This window comes from Cervus canadensis, chromosome 24 (genome assembly GCF_019320065.1).
Source record: "Cervus canadensis isolate Bull #8, Minnesota chromosome 24, ASM1932006v1, whole genome shotgun sequence".
NCBI classification, from domain to species: domain Eukaryota; kingdom Metazoa; phylum Chordata; class Mammalia; order Artiodactyla; family Cervidae; genus Cervus; species Cervus canadensis.
Genome location: NC_057409.1, coordinates 39,264,099 through 39,287,127, shown reverse-complemented (window position 1 = coordinate 39,287,127; position 23,029 = coordinate 39,264,099). Strand labels below are relative to the sequence as shown.

Genomic DNA, 23,029 nt, shown 5'->3' with positions numbered 1-23,029 from the left:
ACTCCTTTTCCTATTTGGAACCAATCTGTTGTTCCATGTCCAGTTCTCACTCTTGCTTCCTGACCTGCATACAGGTTTCTCAAGAGGCAGGTCAGCTGATCTGGTATTTCCATCTCCTTCAGAACTTTCAACAGTTTATTGTGATCCACACAGTCAAAGGCTTTGGCATAGTCAATAAAGCAGAAATAGATGTTTTTCTGAAACTCTGTTGCTTTTTCAGTGATCCAGCAGATGTTGGCAATTTGATCTCTGGTTCCTCTGCCTTTTCTAAAACCAGCTTGAACATCTGGAAGTTCACGGTTCATGTATTGCTGAATCCTGGCTTGGAGAATTTTGAGCGTTACTCTACTAGCATGGGAGATGAGTACAATTGTGTGGTAGTTTGAGCATTCTTTTTTTTTTTTTTTTTTTTTTGAGCATTCTTTGGGATTGCCTTTCTTTGGGATCAGAATGAAAACTGACCTTTTCCAGTCCTGTGTCCACTGCTGAGTTTTCCCAGTTTGCTGGCATATTGAGTGCAGCACTTTCACAGCATCATCTTTTAGGATTAGAAATAGCGCAACTGGAATTCCATCACCTCCACTAGCTTTGTTCATAGTGATGCTTCCTAAGGCCCACTTGACTTCACATTCCAGGATGTCTGGCTCTAGGTGAGTGTGAGTGATCACACCGTTGATCCTGTAGCTTACCTATTTCATATATAGTAGTGCATATATGTTAATCCCAAACTCCTAATTCATCCTTTCCCACTTTTTCCCTTTGGTAACTATTAAGTTTGTTTTCTATATCTATGAATCAATTTCAGTTTTGTAAATAAGTTCATTTGCACCATTTTTTTAAAAAAAAAATTCCTCATAGAAGTGATATTATATATTTTTATTGGTCTTACTTCACTTAGTGTGATAATCTCTGGGTCTGTCAATGTTACTACAAATGGTATTATTTCAAGAATGACTATCTACGATAAAAAGGTCATGCTAGATAAACTACCATGGAAGATCAGCAGAGGAAAATACTACTTCTTCTTTTGGGGTGTAGGAAGATCAACAAGATTCTCCAGATAAGGAAACGTTTAAACTAGTATCTGAAGAATTGGTAAACTATGGCCAGGGGAGCCCGGCAGGCTACAGTCCATAAGTTGCACACAGTTGGACATGACTGAAGCGACTTAGCATGCATCAGGGACATGGAAATGGGGAGAAAACTGTTGCAACTTGAACTCAGTAGATGAACAAGTTCAACTGAAATAACAAAGACCAAAAGACCAGTAGTTTAAAAAAGATAGAAGCTTTTCCCTCTTGCAGGAGCCACTCGGAGCTAATAGGTGGCTCCACACACCCTCCATCTTCTCGCTGTGAAATCCTTAATACATAGCTTCTGTCTCATGAAACGAATTCTCTGCTTCAGCCCCCATCAGCCTGTCTACCTTCCAGGAAGCAAGAGGAAAGGAGGAGACTTGGAGGGCCTATCAGTTCTTCTGATATGAATCTAACAGTGACATGTATCAATTTTTATCAGAAGCGTTGGCTGGGACTGTGTCGTGTCTAGTGGCAAAGGAGACTAGAAATTTAACAGGAATGAGGGCATATTAATACTAAACAAAAAGTTTATAAATGCGCACAAAGGATAGCTCTCAGTCTGCCACTGCACTTATAGAAAAGTGCCTCTGGCAGGGTGTGTGATGTACCCCTTGGACCTACTTTGAGAAATAAAGGGATTATGTAAAGCAGGAGTCCCCAACCTCCGGGATCTAATGCCTGATGATCTGAGGTGGGGCTGATGTAATAATAATGATAGAAATAAAGTGCACAATAAATGTGTGCTTGAATCATCCCAAATCCATCCTCACTCCCAAGGTCATGGAAAAACTGTCTGCCACAAAAGCAGTCCCTGGTGCCAAAATGGTTGTGAACTACTGATAAAGGGTTTATTCCTCTATGTGCTGGGAGGGCTGCCAGAAGATGGGCAGCAGCTGTTGGCCCTTTTGGAGGCTCCCCCTAATGAAGAAAACTGCCCTGGTTGAAGAGGCTGTATCCAAAGATGGAGCAGTGCAGGGTTCTCGAGGTCCACCCCGCCCAACCCAGCTCAGGATTTAGACGGGCTTCAAAAGCGCCTCCTTTTCAGGGGCCTGCATGAAAGCTCATCTTCCTCTGCCCAGTCTTGTTTCCATCACTTCCCTGCCACAGCTACAGAAAAGCACTCCCTAATAAAATTCTGCTCTAATCTCTGCCTTGGAGTCTGCTGCACAGGGAGCCCTATCTGGGACTGATTTTATTGGAGCATAAAGTATATAAAGGGCTTCCCTGGTGGTTTAGTAGTAAAGAATCTGCCTGCAACGCAGGAGATGCTGGTTCGACCCCTGGACTGGGAAGAACCCTGGAGGAGGGCATGGCAGCCCACTCCAGTATTCTTACCTGGAGATCAATGGACAGAGGAGCCTGGTGGGCTACAGCCCATGGTGTCGCAGAGTATGACATGATGGAAGCGACTGAGCAGACATGCACGCAGAGTGTGAAAGTGGAAAGGAGGAAGCGAGGAGTGACTTGCAACTCTGGGTAAAGTTGGAGAGATCTTGAACTGTCCTGCATGGACTTGGCCACGGCAAGCAGGCCCCTGAGTCTTGGAAGAGTGGAAACTGTCTGGTAACAGTATATAAGATGGACTGTGAATAAGAGAGGCAGGAAGTGGGCAAGCCAGATAGAATACCAGGACCACACCACAGATCCAGAGTAATAAAGAACTGAAGCAGGGTTTCTGCAATGTGGAAAGAAGTGGGATAGATCACATGGGTAGAATCAACAGAAGTGGGCAGCTGATTGTGGGAAGTACGAGGAGAGGAGTTTGACCCCTGGTGACTGGAAGGATGGGGATAATCTGGGAGAGATACTGATCTAGGGTGCAAAGATATCTTCCACCTCAGATCTGTTGGATTTGAGAAGCTTGAAGGAAACCCGGGTGAGGATGTCCAGCAAAGATATTGAAATGAGGGTACAGGACCCCTTAGAGGGTTTAAGGTGGAAATATTTACCTGAGAACCATCTACAAATATGATTTAAACCATAAAATTGGAGGCAATTTCACAAGGAGCTATCATCAAAAGGGAAAGGAAGAGAGTGTGGGAGGGGAAGGGATGAAGATTGGAAGAAATATGGAATAAATGCAGCAGAGGAAGAAGATTCCTTTCATGAGACTGACACTTTGTGCTCAAAGGTTACTGATAGCAGAACTGAATTCTTGGTCACAAGAATTGAACAAAAAAGGGTGAATCTGATCTTCCTGCTATAGCCATGATTCCAACTGATATGAAATTAACAACTGCTTTCCATAAAGGGCAACAAACAACTCAACTACCCCCAAAACTGTGAGCTTCAGTAGGATATCTGAAAAAATTTTGAGGAAAATTGGGATGTCTACACTTAAATAAACTTATGATATTTCCATGTTGCAAAAAGAATTAATTAATTAATTAAAATTAATTCTTACTTCCATGAATATAACCATAATTATACAATTTTGGTCCAAAACTGAAATTATAAGCACTTCAGTGTTCCAGAAATAAGAAATCAGGATGTCACTCCTCTCCTCTGTTATTCAGTCACCCAGTCATGTCTGACTCTTTGTGACCCAGCGGGCTGCAGCATGCCAGCCCTCCCTGTCCCTCACCATCTCCTGAAGTTTGCCCAAGTTCATGTCCATTGCATTGGTGATGCCATCCAGCCCTCATCCTCTGATGCCCTCTTCTCCTTCTGCCCTCAATCTTCCCCAGCATCAGGGACTTTTCCAGTAAGTTGACTATTCTCACCAGATGACCAAAATACTGGAGCTTCAGCTTCAGCATCAGTCCTTTTGAGAATTCAGGGTTGATCTCCCTCAAGATTGACTGGCTTGATCTTCTTGCTGTCCAAGGGACTCTCAGGCGTATTCTCCAGCACCACAGTTTGAAGGCATCAAGTTTTTGGCACTCTGCCTTCTTTACAGTCAGTCCAGCTCTCAAAACCATACATGACCCCTAGAAGACCATAGCTTTGACTATATAGACTTTCACTGAGTTATGTAAGCTCCTTCGCCACAACAAAGCAGTGATCCATGGAGGGGACTCTACTTATTAGGAGCCAAATATTGATTTATCAACAGAGTAGTTTTTTATTAGGGTCAGCGCTGGGTTTCCCTAGTGGCTCAGACTGCAAATAATCTGCCTGCAATGCAGGAGACCCGAGTTTGATCTCTGAGTTGGGAAGATCCACTGGAGGAAGAAATGGCTACCCATTCCAGTATTCTGGCCTGGAGAATCCCATTCTGGCCTGGAGAATCTTCCGGACAGAGGAGCCTGGAGGACTACAGCCCATGGGGTCACAAAGAGTTAGACATGACTGAGTGCTCATGCGTGTGTGTGTGCGTGCGTGCACGCGCGTGCACACACACACACACACACAGTTGTTTATTAATAACTTCATGGTAACTCTCCATAGAAAGATATCATTCCTGGGCCACTATGACATAAGTGCAGACAGTTGGCATAAGGTGAAACAAAAGAAAGCTGGTAATTTCTCATGAGTCTCAAAACTACATTTTCAATGCCACACAGAGAGAGATGATGCTTAAGGCTTTTTTTTTTAATTGGGCATTCGGTAGTTTGAGAGACTGAGTTGAATTTAAGAAATAAAAGGAGCCAATCCAAGTAGAAACTCATGGTTACAAGTAGTCAAAATGGCTCTGTACTTCACTGAATGCTCAGAAAGTTGTATAACCTCTACTTTCATGGTGATGTGTTGCTTGGAGCCACATTTCATTGCTTATCCTTACAAAGAAATAAATTTTTCTTTATTAAAGTTAAAAAAAACTCTCAGAAAGACTTGTGCTCAAATATTTATATGAGACCAAACTCTCAGATGAAAGGAGGGAAATGAAATCATTTCAGTCCATTTTTGCTTTGTTCTCAGGATCTATACCAAGTAGGTAGCTGCTCACATAATATAAAAAGACTGGCTTTTTACAGATGAATGAATTACAGATGGATGACCATGGAAGAAATCTCCTGACTAGTGAAGTCTGAGCAATTTATAGAATTATTTGCCAGAAGGCAAACAATTTGTATATCCACAGATCACATATCACTGATATTAGCAGACTATTATAAATATTTTGTGACAAAAAATCATCTCTGTTTGGGTAGGTTCCTGCAATAATTTGACAGTTAGCTAAATAGCTTTGCAGTTAGTTTGGTTTAAAAGCTTTATATATATTTACTTTTATTATAGTGAAAGAGTTTAAAATTTGAATTCCTTGAACAAAAGAGTGATTGATATCTAAAACTGAACTTCTTGCACAAAAAGTGAAAGTGTTAGTCACTCAGTTGTGTCCAATTCTTTGTGACCCCCTGGATTGTAGCTCACTAGGCTCCTCAGTCCATGGAATCCTCCAGGCAAGAATACTGGAGTGGGTAGCCATTCCAATCTCTAGGATATCTTCCTCACCCAGCGATTAAATCCGGGTCTCCTGCATTGCAGGCAGATTCTGTACCATCTGAGCTACCAGTAATTGACAGCTAAAAATGATATTGACATCTTGCTTTTGAAACAAGAGGGTTTTTTTTTCTACCATAGAAAAATGAAACCCTGAAAGCATCTCTGGCAAAATAATACCAACCTCTCATAATACAACTCTTCCTCCTTTCTAGATTTTACAAAGGCCTGAGTATGTGTTAATCTTTCTATTTACTGTGAGAGAGACTATTTTTTATAATGTGTTAAATGTATTACTTGTTATGGGAATCATTTTTGAGAAAGGGAGAAGCGTGGTTTCAGAAAGCTACTGGGATCCTGGTTCTGAACATCGGTTCAACCATGGTGATTTAGAAGTAAACTGGGTCATATTTGTAAATACGACTTTTCAGAAATGGTGAGAGACAAGAGTTTGGGTCTATCAGCAGATGAGCATAACTTTAACTTTATTGTGTTTGCTCTGATTTTCTCCCTTGGTCTAAGGTTTTATGTCTGAGACATTTATACGTGAAGAAGGTAATAAAGAGGTTCAACAGTATTTACAACCAGCAGCACACTGGAGTGTGTCCAAAACTGCTGGGCCTTCAATACACCGTTTAATACAAAAGCTCCGGGTGTGTGAGTTGTTGCTTAAAACTTCTGGTCTTAACATGGATGGATGCAGTGATTGTACAATAGATCTTTTGGACAGTTTTCTCACTGATGTCTGGGGCCTAATGAGGAAGAGGTATTGAACTGAAAACTCAAGAAATTTGCGGCAAAATCAAATTTCTTTTTCTGCTGGTGATGACAAGCTATGTTGGGTATGAAGTGCAGATGTCATGTTTGAAAGCAGAGGGGATCGGCTTTCTGATAGCAGTTCTGGAAAAATCATGAACTTATATATGATAAACCATGAACTTATATATGATAATTTGTAAACTTCTCACTAAGATTTAATCAATGCCTTTGCTGATGTCACTATTTTCTTGCATGATTATTAGTTCAAGGCCATGTGTGAATGCATGCCCCAAGAGTGTGTTAGGTAAGAAACTTCATCTAGATATAGGATCCCAGCATAAGATGGATATACATACATATATATACATACGTTTTTATGTATATATATATATTGATTTGAATATGTAACATGCTTTTCTAAATCTATGCTAATAAAATTTTGTATAAATTTAAATTCTCTTAGGCTATTACCTTCAGATATGTCAGCAGCATGGGACCTGTTAAAAGAAATTTATTCTTCTGAAGATTTTTTAAGGAAAAAGTGAGGGGAGGGTTCCAAAGGACCCTGATTGCAAAGTGGCTGAATGGTGAAATGGTGTATGCGCTCCACTTATTTTGGTAGGTTTCAATTGTTTCAGATATGTGTGCCTAATGACACTTGAATTTGGTTGATACAAGTCAATTTTATAAGCATAAGGGTCTGCAATTTTGTTCTAATGAGTTCTGATGCAATCTCAAAGGTTGCATGGATTGAAGATTTTAAAAAGTTAGAGGACTGAAGTCATTTGTGCTTTAAAGCAAAATTTTTTCCTTAAATCTCTATTATAATACATGATTTTGTTTCCTTCATTTTACTTTTGCTCTTTTAAATTATCTTGTTTATTTGTTTACTTAAATATTGTCAGTCTTTCCCAGTAGAATGTAAGTTCTAAAGAGCAAAGACTTTGCTTATTTTGTCCATTGATATATATCCCCCATGCCTATAGTAGTAAATGGCATGTTTTGTGTGTGTGTGTGAGTGTATGTAATATATATCAAATGAATTGTTCTGGTTTGGGCATGTGTCAGTATATTTCAATGCTTTGTTCTTTGCCTGTCTTCATCTGCTGTGTTCCTCATTATTTGGGGATTCATCACGGTTTAAAACGTACCTTGATAATCTTTCATTTCACCCAGGCCAGGACATGCTTTGAAATACCAAGTATTTGGTTATTTCCATAATCTCCTTTCTGCTCAGGAGGACGCTGTGGATGGACTCTCATGTCTCACTGTCCCCACCTCACTCCAGAGAAGGAGCACAAGGATGAGACTGGTGGTCAAAGAGAACAGTGACTCACGTCATGTCCAGAGGGACTGAGTTCAGGGCAGGGCATGGTATATTTGTGATTTCACTCCTTGTTTTATTAGCACCAAATGAATAACTAGGTGATCTAATAGGAGACACTCTAAATAACCAAAAAATTATGCTATTTTTAGTGAGGGAATTTTGGCATCATTTGTTTTATATGAAAAATGAAGAACATTAGCTTAAGGTATTTTTTTTTTTTTGCTTGTCTGTTTTGTCATCATTTATTTCTTCTCTGACATATTCCTTTTCCTTTGGTTAATCTGAGTTTCTGAAGTACGTAATTTTTCTTCTTTTAACATTTTTTTAGTGGAGGATAATTGCTTTCCAATGTTGTGTTGGTTTCTGCCATGCAACAACTTGAATCAGCCATAAGTATGTCTATGGCCCTTCTTTTTTGAGTCTTCCTCCTACCCCCACAGGCTCCATCCCATCCCTCTAGGTCACCACAGAGCACCAAGCTGTGCTTCCTGTGGTGTACAGAGGCTTCCCACTGGATATCTAGTTTACAAATAGTCTCGTATATACATCAGCGCTACTGTCTCAATTTGTCCCACCCTTTCCTATCATTAGTCCATCAGTCTTTCGTATGCAAGTATATATTTATTTTCCACCTACTTCTTTATTTAAAATCCTATAAAATAGTTACAAACCTACTACTCAGTGTGATAATAAGAACACTGATGGTAGCTAACATTATCTATGTGAAACTTTTCCTTCTCATCCATTTTTTGGACTCCTCCTTCCTGATGTAATTATTACTTGACTCTTATAATAATCATTTCATTGCCATTTGAAAACATATATAGTTACATATTTTTACGTTCTCCTAATAAATGTGTTGCTGTGTGTATGTGCTTAGTCATTCCAACTTTTTGTGGCCCCTTGGACTGTAGCCCACCAGGCTCCTCTGTCCATGGAATCTTCCAGGCAAGAATACTGGAGTGGGCTGCCATTATCTCCTCCAGGGGAGCTTCCCAACTCAGTGATAGAACCCAAGTCTCTTGCATCTCCTGCATTGGCAGGAGTGTTCTTTACCACTGTGCCACTTAAGAAGCCCAGATGTGTTGTTTTAGCTATTTCAACTTTACAAAAGGGGCCTGAAATTTTGAATATAATCTTTGGAGACTCATGTTTTTCTTCTCAATAATATTTATAAAAGCGTACATGGTGTACGCTAGTTGATGTTCCAACTAGCTATACTCCCTTTTAACTGCTGCAAAATAGTCTATTGGGTGAACATACTACATCTTACTCATTTATTCCCTATTTTTTGGCATTTGAGTTGCTTCTAGTTATTTTCTATATTAGTGTCTCTGTAAACATTCTTACGTATATTTTTCACTGTAAAGTATAAGAAGTTCTCTGGTGTTTATATTGAGGGGTATAATTGCTTACTCATTGGATGTATCAATGCTTCACTCTTTTCTACAGTGTACCACTTCTAATTCTTAATTCCAATTATTTGCTAAATCCCTGGATTTCTAATTACTGCAAATCATAAGATAATAAATTGCTAAAGCAGAAAAGAATTTTGAGATTATCCAATTGGACCCATGTAATTTGCTGAGAACATTGATACACAGGAGAGAGGAAATAAATTGCTCAAAGTCCTAGAAACAAGGGGCTTTCAGATCTATCACCAAGCAGTTTAGCAATCATCATGACATTCTTCTCAGCATTTCCTGTTTCTCAAATATGCAAAGTTTGGTGAATAATGTTAAAACTTTTTATTATTTGGTTAAGAAATTAAGACTTAAGAAAATAAAAAAGTAAACAGCAATGAATTTATCTCAATTTAGCATTAAAATTGAATTTATTCAATGCAGTTTTCCATCAGCTCATATTGCTTGATGGGGTTAACTTTGCTGATTGTTTCCTCCCAAACCATTCCTAGCTCTCTGGAAAAAGCACTTTAATGTCTTATACTGGAGCTGTTTTCCCCAGGCTTTGCTTGTATCTATAAATGACCATGTGACCATGTGTCCATGAATTAAGTTTTATTCTACTGATGAAAGTTATAGAAATGCTTTCATTTTTTGATTAAATTTTTTGATTAATTTTTTGATTAAAAATTAACAGATGTGACTGGGCTGAAACAACCCTTCCACCTTCTTTCTGCCTTGAATGTAGATGTGATGTCTGGAGCTGTGACAACTAACCTATAAGTCCAAGGAAAGTTTAAATGAATCACAGAAATGTGAGTCTGATGTCCTTTAGCCACTGAACTGCCGTCAGCAACAGCATGTCTCTAGATTTATTAGTAAGAAAAACAAACCCTTTTCCAGTAAGCAACATAGTCAGATTTTCTTTTACTAGTAGTTTAGTGGATTCCTAGTTAATATACCATGTTACAAAAATGATCTCAAACTACATTTAGGATGTTTCTCTTTTTCCAGTGACTGAACATGAAAATCATGTCATTGGATGAGAAAATGTTTTGTTTTTTCCCTCAGGGAAAATGATATTTACATTTATACTTAGCATCTACTTTTAGATTATAGTCTTTTTATCAAGAACCCCATTTCAGAAGATGTGTCCATAATCACATCAAAACAATATTTCCATTCAGCAAAAATATGATTTGAAAAAAAAAATTAGGCACTGAATAAAGGGAAAAAAACCCTAAATTGGCTGATGGACATTTTGATTTCTTTTTCTAGATATGAGAAAGAAATGTTATCAATGTGAAGTTGACTAATGAGACTCACTACTCCAGTATTTTGTTCAAAAAGAGACTACTGTTCTTATAAATAAATTCAACCAACATTAATTAAGAAGTTATCATATGTGTGTTGGGCTCTAAAGTTAGGAATGGTCAGACTCGATTCCCAGTCTGAAGGAGCTCTCTGCTGGTTAGGTGGGAGGGGGATAATGAGGAGGGACAGATAAGCGTGTATAACAAATAGAATAAGAATCTTCCTGCAATGCAGGAGACCCAGGTTCAATCCCTGGGTCAGGAAGATCCCTTGCAGAAGGGAATGGCTACAGACTCCAGTATTCTTGCCTGGAGAATCCCATGGACAGAGGGACCTGGTGGGCTACCGTCCATGGGGTCTCAAAGAGTTGGACATGACTGAGAGACTAACACATAATGGAAATATGAACATAATTATGTAGAGATTTAGAACAAAATAGAGTTAAATCCCTTAGATGTGCATAAGTCAAAGGAAAGTTTCTTATCCCGGGAACCCTGCTCATACTGTCAGATGTTTCATGCCTTCAACATATAGGTCTATGTCCTTATTTGTCATTTTATGGATATTTTCTTCTTGGCAGAAGTCCTTAATTGTCAGTAGACCTCTGGCTTTCTGAGCTATGATTCTCTTTGGTCCCCCTGTTGTGCTGAAGTAAAGATTTTATGTTGTTTTTTGACACTCCATCATAACTGAAGTCTTAGGAGAAGAACTTACTATTGCTAAAAGCTTAGACCTTGTTCTTATTGCCTTGGTATGTAAAGCAAATTGAAAATAAGTCACTTGTAGTGTAGTCTCCTTTGGAAATGAGTAGCCCAAGAGACAGGACGATTCTGTAAAGCCAGTACTTACAGTGGCCTTTTTAAAGTACTGGCGTTATTGCAAAGACATAAATTCAACATTTGACAAAGCCACAAGAATCCATATGGGCCTTGCAACCTACTGGGAAAAAATGGGGGAAAGATGAATGCATTTTGGAAAGTACCCTAGAAAGAAATCACAACTAAACCTGTTATCATAACCAGAGTATTTTCATTTGTATAAGTAGGAAGAAATATGAATGAGCCATTCTTGTATCCCTGAGTAACTTTCCTTTTCTGCACATTTTAGAATCAACGTCCAATTTCATCTGACTACTTTACTTCAACTTGACCTTAGAAATTTGATGACACTTTAAAACTGACTCATCCACTTACCCCAATGGGCATTCCAGGAAATTGTTCTTGTTTATTGCCACCTTCAAATGATGGAAAAGCATAAAAAAGTGAGAGAAAGTAATTATTTTTACTATCTGACCCTAAATGTTAAAGAAACATCCTATTCTTAAAGGCTGGCCCCATCATTTGCAAATTAATGCACTGCTGAAGATGCAAGCTATCTATATAACTCCTCTCAAATTTCATTAAAATTAATTGGAAGTCCTTTTTAATGTCTTTGAGAATTGCTTCAAGTGGCAAAAATCAGCAAATCTTCCCATGGGGCATATTCAGCTAATTGCAATTTACTTTTCCACTAGTCATTCTTTCCCTGGGCTGCAACTACACAAAACTGAAACGACTCTCTGGATAACAAATGCCAGTCAAACCAGTTATTTAGCATCATGTAATTTTAAATGACCCATTGGTTTCCCGAATATTTTTTAATCAGTCAGAATGGTGATGTAATGAATTGATTCCAGATATAACTTGTGAAAATTATTCTCTCTGTAAGTTGTACCTGCCATATGCTTGTTTTGGGGGAGCCAATAGGGCAATAAGGATAGACCACTGTGAAGAGAATAGAGTGACTGTCTCTATGTTTGTGTAAGCATGCTGTTTAGGATAGGTAAATGTCAGTGAATAAAGCTAAGCTTTGGAAACAGAACCATATTCTAATTCTTACCAACTAACTGACTCAAGGAAAATCCCTTAACAGCAAACTGGAGGAAAAGAGAGTAAAATGTGAGACCATGTATAATGAAAATAACGTTCTATAAAACGGAGATGCTGATCAAATGTGTGTCATCGTTAGAGAGCATCTAGTCTGTGGAAATGAAACCACGGGGATAAGATATCAAACTAAGTATCCGTATATGTTTAACAGAGTATTAAGTGTTTCATTCAAATGATTTGATGGTGGCTTTCTTATAACTGAAGTATAAGAATTAGTGTGACACTTTCCTCTTGCAATTGCTAGTAAGTTTTAGATTAAAGATACATATTTCTTTCCAAAGAATCTCTCTAAAGTGCCCTAACCAAGGAAGTTATAAATGTATGTATACAACAGAATATATAGTTATTAGGATCTTCTAAAGAAAAATATTCATAAGATGACTACTTAAATTTCAAGTGTAAGTTGGTAAACTCTTAAATGAGAAATGTTTCCATTCTGGCACTATAAAAAATTTTACTGAAGGTCAAAACTTCCAGTTCCAAGTAATTATATTGAAAATGAAAAAGTATACGAGCAGACGATAACTAGGCTTTTAGAAATATTTATTTTTAAAGTCTTAGCTCCTATTGGTAAGAGTTGTCCTAGTCTTTCTGGTTGTGATGCAATGTTACCCACTCTCAGCTGCTATAAAGCTGAGTAACCATTTCAATTCATTATCTTATTATACTTATTATTATTATAGTACAGATTGGTAGCTCAGTTGGTAAAGAATCTTAATTTCCTTACTTAATACGTCTTCCTGTTAATTTTTTTAATAATGATTATGGACCTTACTTCATTAAGAAAATTGAGACCATGCCCCATCATCTCTCTCAACTCCTGTTCCCCCATCTAAATGCTATACACAAACGTATCCATAACCAGAGGGAGCCTTTCTTTCTCTTTGTTCAGAGAGCAAGCTATCCTTTCTATGAAATGCTGGCTCCTCCTTATTCCCTTATCCTATTGCTTCTGTATCTTCTGAGATTGCTAGTCGTTCACCTTTGAATTTCAGCTCCTCCTTTTCTGTGGGCCTCTCTGCCTCAGCCTGTAAACATGACTAAGACCCAACACTCGCCTCCTGTTCCAATTCTTCTTCCCCTGCTATTCTAAACTTCATAGAAAGTGCTTCCCGGGGGCTGTCTGCATTTCCTTGCTTTTCTTTTCTGTCTCAGCTCACCACTTCTCCCCCAACCTCAGTCAGAATGTTTCTCAATGAGCAATTTGGTGATCTTCTATTTTCCAGTGGAAATTGCTTTGTCTTCATTTGATCGACCCCCTTTTCTAAATCGGTGTGCTGTGGTTTGTTCCTTCACTCTTCATGAAAATCTTAATCTCATTGGTTTCCAAGGCACCACATTCCCCTGTTTCTCTTAACTCTTTTTCTTAATCACTTAAATATTGGCATTTTCCAGGTCCTCTCCTTAGGCTACTATTGTACCCACTTTAGTACAATTAAGCTTATGAGGTTTTTAATTATTGCCCATAGGTTGACAAAATCCCAAATCTAGACATTCCGCCCCCACCCCAAGTGCTAGATAAGTATACATCTTCAGTCCCCTCTTCCTTCCTTTCAGCCTATCCATTTGGATATCACTCATCTCAAACTTAACATGTTGAAAAGCAAATTATTTTTTTCAATTGGAGTATTGCTAATTTACAATATTATATTAATTTTAGCTGTACAATATGGTGGTTCAAAATGTTCATAGATTACAGTCCATTTAAAGTAACTATAAAATATTGGCTCCATTTCCTGTGCTGTAAATATATCCCTGTAGAAAAGCAAATTCTTGAGTTCTCCTCCCCAAACCTACTCCTCAAACCATTTTTTCTGTCTTAACTCATGGTTCCAATCTTCCATTTGCTTAGTGCCAAAACGTGGCGTCATCTTGAATTTTTTTCTTGTATACTACATCCAATCTATCAATAAATCCTGTCCTTTCTATCATCAGAATATACTCAGAGTCTGATCACTTTCAGCAGTTGCACTGCTACCATCCTTATGTACCTGGAGGAGGGCATGGCAACCCACTCCAGTATTCTTGCCTGGAGAACCCCATGGACAGAGGAGCCTGCAGCGCGCCAGTCCACAGTGTCTCCGAGTTTGACACAACTGAAGCACCTTAGCGTGTACACACGCATCCTTCTCTAAGCTGCTAGCACATCTCATCTGGATTATTTCAGTAACTTCTACTCGGACTCTGCTTCTATCGTTGCTCCCCTCTAGTTTCTTCTCTATTGAGCAACTGGAGTGGATTCCTGGCCACCTTTCTGACCTTATCTCCTGCCACTGTACCCAGAAAACATTTTTATGACACCACATATGTTCCAAGGCCATTATGCTTCCCTTACGTTCCTCCTGGAGCATTCTGTCACATGTATGTGCATGACTCTTTCATGTTGATAAATCTTTAGGTAACTATCTCTTATCAGGAAGGACTTCTCAGTATTCTATATAAAATAACTCTTTCCCATCATCCTTTCCTAGTCCCACTTTACTTTTTATTGGTGACTTTTTGTTTTTTCTTACCATCACTGACATATTACACATATACTTTTTCCTTGGGTTTTAGAATACTAAACTCTTATTATTGACTCATGGCATATTTGTTTATTTAATTAGCCAGTTGTCTGTCTGTTTTTGATGCATAGCTATAAGCTCATCACTTAACATAGAAACTAGAAACACAGATGATTATATATTTAATTTTTAAACTAAGATGTAAATTTTCCTCTCCCACCACCACTACAGTGTAAGTTCTATGAGTATAAGGATTTTGTTTTGCTCCTTCTGTGTATACAGCATCTAGAATAGTACCTGACATGCAGGCACTTGAAAATAAAGTAAGCACTGCCTATTTATTACACACCAATGTTTTCAATGGTAATGTGACTTTCAAAATGTCTAAAACCAGAATTAACCTTCCACATCCTTACCTCGGTTCTCCTTTCTCTTTCTACACTCCTTCCCTTGACTCTGCTGCCCAAAAGCACAGAATTTCTTTGAGCAGTCCCTCCATGCTTTTGCTCATGCTAAGTTCTCTGCCTGGAGGAGACCATCTCCCACCCCAATGGCTCCAGGACACCTGTATAACTCCTCTCCAAGAAGCTCACCAGTCACTCCCTCAAAGATGCCATCTCTGCCCCTTCCTTCCCCCTTTCCTTTCTCAGGGTTCTCCCATGCCAGTCACTGTCCCTTATGCTCACGCACTATGCTTCTCTAATTATTTTCTCCAAGAAGCCGAGAGCTCCTTGAAATTCAGGAAGCAAATTGAAGCCTTCACCCATGACCTCTTCCAACTTCCTCAGAAGATAAATAGAAACAAACATTAGTATGTCTGGTTCATAGATTGAGAAATTAATTTCAGAGGAGGAGAAACAGTCCAGAACCCCTCAGGAATCCTCTCGAGAGCTCTTGATTCCTATTACTTGGGTAGAGGGGAACATTCCTCTCGTCTTTGGTAAACTTTGCTATAAGCCTTGGTTCCACCCTGTGCCCCTCTGGAAGGTAACCATGGATACTGGTTCTGAGCTGGCACAAACGCCTTCAGTTAGTGGAGGCTACAAGTGGTTTTCAGGATGCCTAGAGAGTTTTGGGGTGAAGGGAAAAAGCCTGGAAACACTGACAAAGGTAAGACCTTTGCCTTGGGCTCCTAGTCTGGATGTATTTCATTTAGGGTGGGCCCTAAAGCTCAGCAGAGTCCCTAAAAGGTGACATGTCCGACTAGGATATTAACTAGCTTTGAGTTGAAAACCGAAGAGAATCCCAGACATCTCCTCTTCTTGGAAAGCAGGACCCCCTCTGTGAAATCTGAGGCAGAGTGTTGACTGACGCAAGCAATACCAGCAGCAATCCTGGGTTCCTGGGGTGATCCAAGACACAGAGTCTGGAGACTACAGGTCTCCTGTCCCCGGTCAAAGGGAGCTTCCAGCGGCAACTTGTCCACACCCACATTCTTGCCCCAAGAGTGTGTTTTTTTTCCGCAGCCCAGGACCACAGGCGAGCAGGAGATATTCACACTCAGGGCGTCTCGCTGAGGCACCTTCCTCTCCTCTGAGCCCTGACTGACACCTGGGCGGGCGCCGAAGAGCATTCTCCCACCCTAGGGGTCCTGGGTCTTCCCTGCCATCACCTTATTCTCAAACAAGGCACGTCTGGAGAGTAGAGATCGGGGGAGCCCCACTCGCTCCTAGGCGGGCGCGGAACTGGGTCGCAACCTTCCAGTTTCGGCCGGCCGAGTTTCGCCTCCCAAGGTAGGACCCGGAAACCAACCGCACAAACGCTCAACTGAGCTGGCGCAGGGTGGGTGTGGGTCAGAGTCAATGAAGTGTGTGCCGCTAAGCCTGCTGGTTTCCTGAAGCTAAATCTTAAGGGGAGGGAGAGAAGAAGAGGGTGTGGGAGATGGAATTGGGGGCGAGAGGTGCCGGCCGTTTCCCGGGGCGTTTTGACGTAGACTTGAAGAGGCGCCGAGCACTCCCACTGCTTAAGAGACACCGTGGCCGCCAGGACGCCGGAGCTGGGGACCGTCGCTTGCTCGGGGAGCAGTCTGAGCATTTCCTCTCCACGCACTCCGAGGAATCCAGACAGCGCTGCAAGGGTAAGTGAGGAGGGGCGCCCTTCTGCCCCCTGCGAGTAAAGCCACGGAGTAAGGAGTCTCATGGGGCACAAGACGGCGAGTGTCCCAGGCAGCTCCGCCCTGAGGAGGGAGAGACGGTAGAACCAGGCTCAGGATCGAGACGTGGGGAGCACACCGCGAGGCTTGTAGCAAGACACACGCGGGACCCCGGGGTTGGGGAACTCCAAGGCTCGGGGAAGACTCGAAAGGGAAGGGAACCCGAAGCCGAGGTGAGCGCCGTGGCGCTAGCAGACAGCGAATCCCGGACTCGCCGAGTTCAGCACCCTGGACAGTGTCCCGCCCCGGTCGTCTGATAAACTTAGCATTGACACACAGTTTTGACTAAGGAAAAATTAACTTTGCATCTCCTCGACTTTAGTATTTTAGTTCAGAAGAGTTTGATTTTGTTCATGTCAATCCTGTGTAAATAATATGAAATACAGAGGAAATGTTTTTGAATAGCCTTGTATCTCAATATGCCTCTTCAGGAATGTGTCTATTCAAAGGCAGTTTCTGAAATATTGATTTAAAGGAGATGCCCTGGAGAAAGAAATGACAACCCACTCCAGTATTCTTGCCACTGGGAAATTCCATGGTCAGAGGAGCATGGTGGGCTACAGTCTATGGGATCATAAAAAGTCGGATATGACTTAGTGACTAAACAACATGTTTTGCTGTTGTACAGAAAAGAAACATTCATCTTATGGTGTTATCATTAAGTATTCTAATATAGACATATCCTCAAGAGTAGTCCCATGAGCTGTGCCTGGCTTGCCTTCATTATACTAACATCTAAAAGATTTGGAAATATAAGATAAAAGTGAAAGTGAGCTGTATATAATCTCCTGCTTTTTCTTTAAGGTTAAGTGTGATATAGTCTGTGAAGATTCAGATAAGTCATTTTCAGGGACAAATTATTATGTTAAGTACATCATTTCTCATTGGGCTTGTCTGAAGTTAAAAGTATTTTCAAAGTGTGTAAGGATGTCTTGGTTTTATTGCAACAGGCTTTGAAAGCCGGAAAAGTTGAACAAGAGACAAATAATTTTTGTTAAAATACTTGAGATTTATAGCAAGAAGAGAAAAATGAGAAAATATCATTTTTGTGAAAATTATGTAAAAATTGCACAACATTTTAGATGTTTGTAAAATTAATTTTATGATATTTGTTTATTAATTCTATTATAATGGGTTGAATATATATGTGTATATATTCCATGAGTATATAGATAAGTATATATCCCATACTTTTAACACACTGTCTTGTATTTATTTTTATTTGTAACATTTTACAATTCATATACCTTTTTTAATAATGAAAGGAACCAGAATAAGAAAGCATTCAAAGGTAAAATATGTTCAAATTCTTAATTGCTTGGGAGTCTTAGTTTAGGATAGCTAGGCTAAATTATGGTATTATAGAATAATAAAGCCATGTAGCAAGACTGAAAAATTTCACCTAATACTCCTTTAAACTATATTTCTCAGTACTAGGGAAAAACAGCTTTATTTATCTTACAAAGGAGCATTTGTTAGGAGTAAATCTTTCTTAATCTAAATATCATTGTTTTAGGCTACCTGGCTTGACAATGCATCATTTTAGATAGAGTGGGACTTGTGGGAGGTAGGATAAGACTTTTCCTAAGGATACTGGTATGTTTCCATTGCTGGCACCACGGTTCTTAAAGGACATAATTATTTTCTTTACCGAATAGAGCACAAGTAGGGACTCATATGAAATATTTCCATCTTGTGCAGTTTCAAGGTCATGGCCAGTCCTGGAAACAGAGGAAGGATCTACCACCCCTTGAGTCTCACCTGCTCCCTGCTCATTGTGGGAATGTGCTGTGTGTCTCCTTTCTTTTGTCATAGCCAGACAGATCTGCTGGCTCTTAACCAAGCTGATCCTCAGTGCTGGGAATCTTCTTCAGTGCTCCTCCTGGAAATGTGGAAGCCTCGAATCTCTAACACTGTTTCAGGTTTCTGGGATTTTATGATCTACCTGAAGTCATCTGAAAACTTGCAGCATGGGGCATTGTTTTGGGATCTGGCCCAACTCTTCTGGGACATCTATGTGGACTGTGTTCTCTCCAGAAACCATGGCTTAGGAAGAAGACAATTGACTGGAGAGGAAGTGAAGATCTCAGCAGTGCATCCACAGCACACAGGGAGAAAAAAAGGTGGTCCATCCCAGGCCCCATGTCTCTTGAAAGGGTAACCAAGCATGAATGTGCTGAATTGTGAGGAACAGGGAAATGGCTTTAGGGGAATCCATTGCCACACATAGTCTTCTTGGGGGTGAACCCAAAGAACACACAAGTGATAGGAAGATACTTAACACTTCTTTTTGTAATTTGCGGTAGCTTTTAAAAAATCAACATATTGTCCTCATCTTCATACTTCTGGTAAATAGCAGCAAAGAAGAATCAGATAGACAAGTAAGAAAAGACATGATTCCTAAAACACAATATCGAGGTATAAAGGGATGCCCGAAAATTTACATTTTTTTTTTCAGTTAGGTTCAACATTGGTAGTCATAACCTGTGTTTACTTGCTATGGAATCAGGAAGTTTGAATATAAGCCTGAGGAACACCTACAGCACACGCGCTCTTACCCCTTTTAAATAAAAAAAATAACCCAAATGTTTTCATATAAATAGAAGGACTCCTTGAAATTCACTTAGTTGATGATATAAATGGTAGAAAAATCAGCTGGCTTGCAAATTCACTCTTCCTTGTTTTCTGAACAAATCTCAAATAAGTAATTAACTTCCAGCAAGCTGAGTAATTAATTTTTAGAAATCTGGGACTTCCTACAAATTTAGATTTTTCATTGAATAAATATATATTCAAATATGTAATATTTTAAGATATATAAATCTTCAGTCTTACATGTATCAGTCTTCTCTGGGGGCACTAGAAAAAAATTTCCCTTATAGAATTAGAATGAGGGTGAATGAAGCACTGTGAGTAAGCTGAGAGATAACAGCCTTATTCATACTGTCTTTGTTCCTTTTTCTGTGTTGTTTTCAACCAATGAACTTCTAAAGCTTGCAAAAAGGGCTGTTCGAGTGGCACTAACTGTTTATGAAGCAGTGGAAAACTGAAAAATAAAATAATTTTTTCATTTGCACATTTTGTTGTGAGAATTGTTATATAATTGTAAAATGGAAAAATCTATTAAAATAGCAACTAACAGTGATAGTTCTAGATAAATCTTTTCTCAAGATATTGTAGAACATTTAAATATTTAATTTGTTTTAATCTCAATAACAAAAGATATGATTAACTGATCCATAAAACCAGATAATCCACTGGAATTATTTATACATAAATTTATTGTTTTGGCAAATGTTATTGTCACTTAAACTAATTCACTTCCTAGAGGAAGTATTCTTTCACCAGCTTAGTTACTAAAGCAGAAGTACAATATGAGTGTCTATAAATGTTGGTTGCCAATATTTTGAAAATATTTTGAACAGAGGCCGCCCAGATATTGACATTAGTAAGCACTGTATATTTTCTTCATGTGTACTATAGACTTTTTATCCCACCACTCTTTTCCTATATAGCTGTCATACTCAAATTACTACCAGTATTTCTTGGTTTTGTATTTTACACTCACTTTGAATTACTTTATCTATAGAATAAATGAAAATAATAATATTTGTGTTCAACTTAACATGAAAATAATCTATAAATATATCACATATAATGATATTATAATTATATATTATGTACTATAATTCTATATTATAATTATGTAGATATACATAGAATCTCAAACAATACTTTCAGTTTGCTTGTTTGCAATAGGCTATCAAAATAGTCTGAGACTACATGTAATTTTCTGAGCACACTTCAACATTTCTATTTAAAAAAAACTGGTGGATTTGTCTTCAGCATTGCAAGTCACTTCCTTCGTCTTGCTACAGAGATGCTATTGACCCAGTTGATCTGAAAACTTTGCAAGCAGTAGGACTAAACATCTTACTTTATTGAAGTTATTTTAATGTTTGACATAATCAATTGTTGCATATCAGGAAGTAAGACTTTCCATTTGTACTGTATAGTCACAGTCAAAGAGGGTCTTGGGTCAAGGAGACACCATGTTTTAAAGCTAAATAGTTGCAGGAACATTAAGATTTTATCTCAAGAGGCTTGATTAAATCTCTAGTGGCTCAACTAGACTCTGGATGTACCTGCACAGATTCTCTACTAATTTTTTTTTTTTTGTCTCCAGGGAATTAATATTCTATCAGGTTGGGATGGGGTGAGAGTGAAGAGGTGTTTGTCCCCATAGTTCTCAGGAAAATTACATCATCAGAGCAGAAGAGAAGAACTAAAATAAGTGTCTCCATAATACACAAAAAGGTTCTTGCTATTTTGATGTCTTCAAGTTAAATAGTTTAAATACACTTGAATAATGTTGCAATGAATCATACCTTATTAAAAACACAGAACTTCTATATAACTTTGTATGTTAATATATTTGTTTTTTTAATATATTTGTTAATACTGAGTCAGCAAATATAAAAACAAGAGATATCAAATAGCTATATAACCTTGGGCAATCTAATTGACTTATTTAACCCTTAGTTTCTTCATCTGAAAAAGAGGGATATGGAAAAAATTAGAAGACCCGTAATGTCTCTTAAGGTTCTATGTTCTGATGTTCTGTGATCTTATAAAAAATGAATGTATGAAAAGCATGGATTTACCTATAGGAAGAATCTGAAAGAGCTTTTTACTCCAAGGATAACTTCCTGAGCTTAGTGATGACCTAGACACTGTGGTGCTTTATAATGATGATGAGCAGGAACAGAGGTGATCCAGAAATGAAAATTGCCAAAATTCTGAGACCTAAAGATATCATTGTTTGAGAAAAGACTCAGAAGAGCATCATTAATTTGTCTAGAAAAATACCAGCTAAACTGAATGCTGAAATATTCAGAAGACTGAAGAGGTTATACCCAGGCAGATAGGCAGATAGGCAGATAGGCAGAGAGAATGAGAGAGAAAATGATAAATTGATTTAGGAAAAGTGTAAGCTGATAATGTCTCCCAAGTAGAAAATAACAGAGTTGAGGTTAACTCATGGGTTAGTAAAGGCTTCAATACAAATGAAAGGATTTTTAAGCATATCCTTGTTTGTATCAAAAATGATGATTCCTTGCTTCAACAAATCTTGCTCTGCCCCTGAGAGGAACAGAAAAACTTGCCTTCCAGAGCTTGGTAGTTTGGATGGTCTAGAAAAATTGTGAGTCTTTGCTTTCCTCTTTGACATGAAAATTAACATTTAGATTTAGAATTTGATGATGTTTGCAGTTGGTGTCTAACTAGCTGACAAATGTTCATAGTGCTTATTTTTTAAACACTAAGCAGAAGACAAAACAATGCTTTAGAAATACAAATTAGATTTACAAATGCTTGATTTTCTACTTTACTCACTATAAGAAATTTTTTAAGTAGCATATTCAGAAATTACTTATCTAGGAATCTTTCTAAAGAAACATTTGGTACTGTAGTCAATTTTGCAGTACAAGTTTCTTCACTGCAATATTATTTATAGTAACAGAAAATTGGAAATAATCTAAATGTCCCATAGTCAGGTAATGATAAATTAAATTATGGCATAAAGTATGTATTATGATTCTCTTTGGAAGATTATACTATAGATGGTTTAAAGTTTTTTTTTAAATTTTTATATTATATAACAATTTTTAACTTTTCTAGTCAGAAAAGTATACTTTAATACATATTAATCCAATAGGAAATGTATTTCTTATAATCTACTTAATTCATATTACATAATTAAACATTATAGAACACAAATTTTTGCATAAATAAAAATTTACACATATACCTTTGCAATAAATTTGTACAGAACATTAATAGCAGAGTAGCAGAAATAGAGTGGCAGAAAATTTTCTTTTTAAAATCAAGTCATTGATGTTTAATCAGCCTGAAAATATTTTGGTGATCTAATGATTAGTTCCTTTTTTCTACTTTCAGGTGCCTATTCTCAGCAACCAAGAACCCCTTCCCTAAAGAAGAAAGAATTGATTGAAGACTTGATAAGCATGCATGTGCATAGGAGCAGATCAAAGTTCATTGGAAAAGTGACCAGTGGCCTGGAAATAAAGAGAAAATAAATCTACCCTCAGAGCTACACACATCTTGGCATTTAAACAAATATATATATTTTTCTTGACTATTGATCATTCATTTACTTGA

General features: G+C 38.3%; 1 protein-coding gene across 1 annotated transcript; it reads left to right on the top strand.

The window, feature by feature from the left end:
• Positions 1 to 18,560: 18,560 nt before the first annotated feature.
• Positions 18,561 to 22,953, top strand: FAM237A (family with sequence similarity 237 member A). The gene is made up of 2 exons (XM_043445579.1): positions 18,561 to 18,972; positions 22,808 to 22,953. The coding sequence occupies exons 1-2, from the start codon at positions 18,561 to 18,563 to the stop codon at positions 22,945 to 22,947; spliced, it is 552 nt and encodes a 183-aa protein (XP_043301514.1). The 3' UTR covers positions 22,948 to 22,953.
• Positions 22,954 to 23,029: the final 76 nt, after the last annotated feature.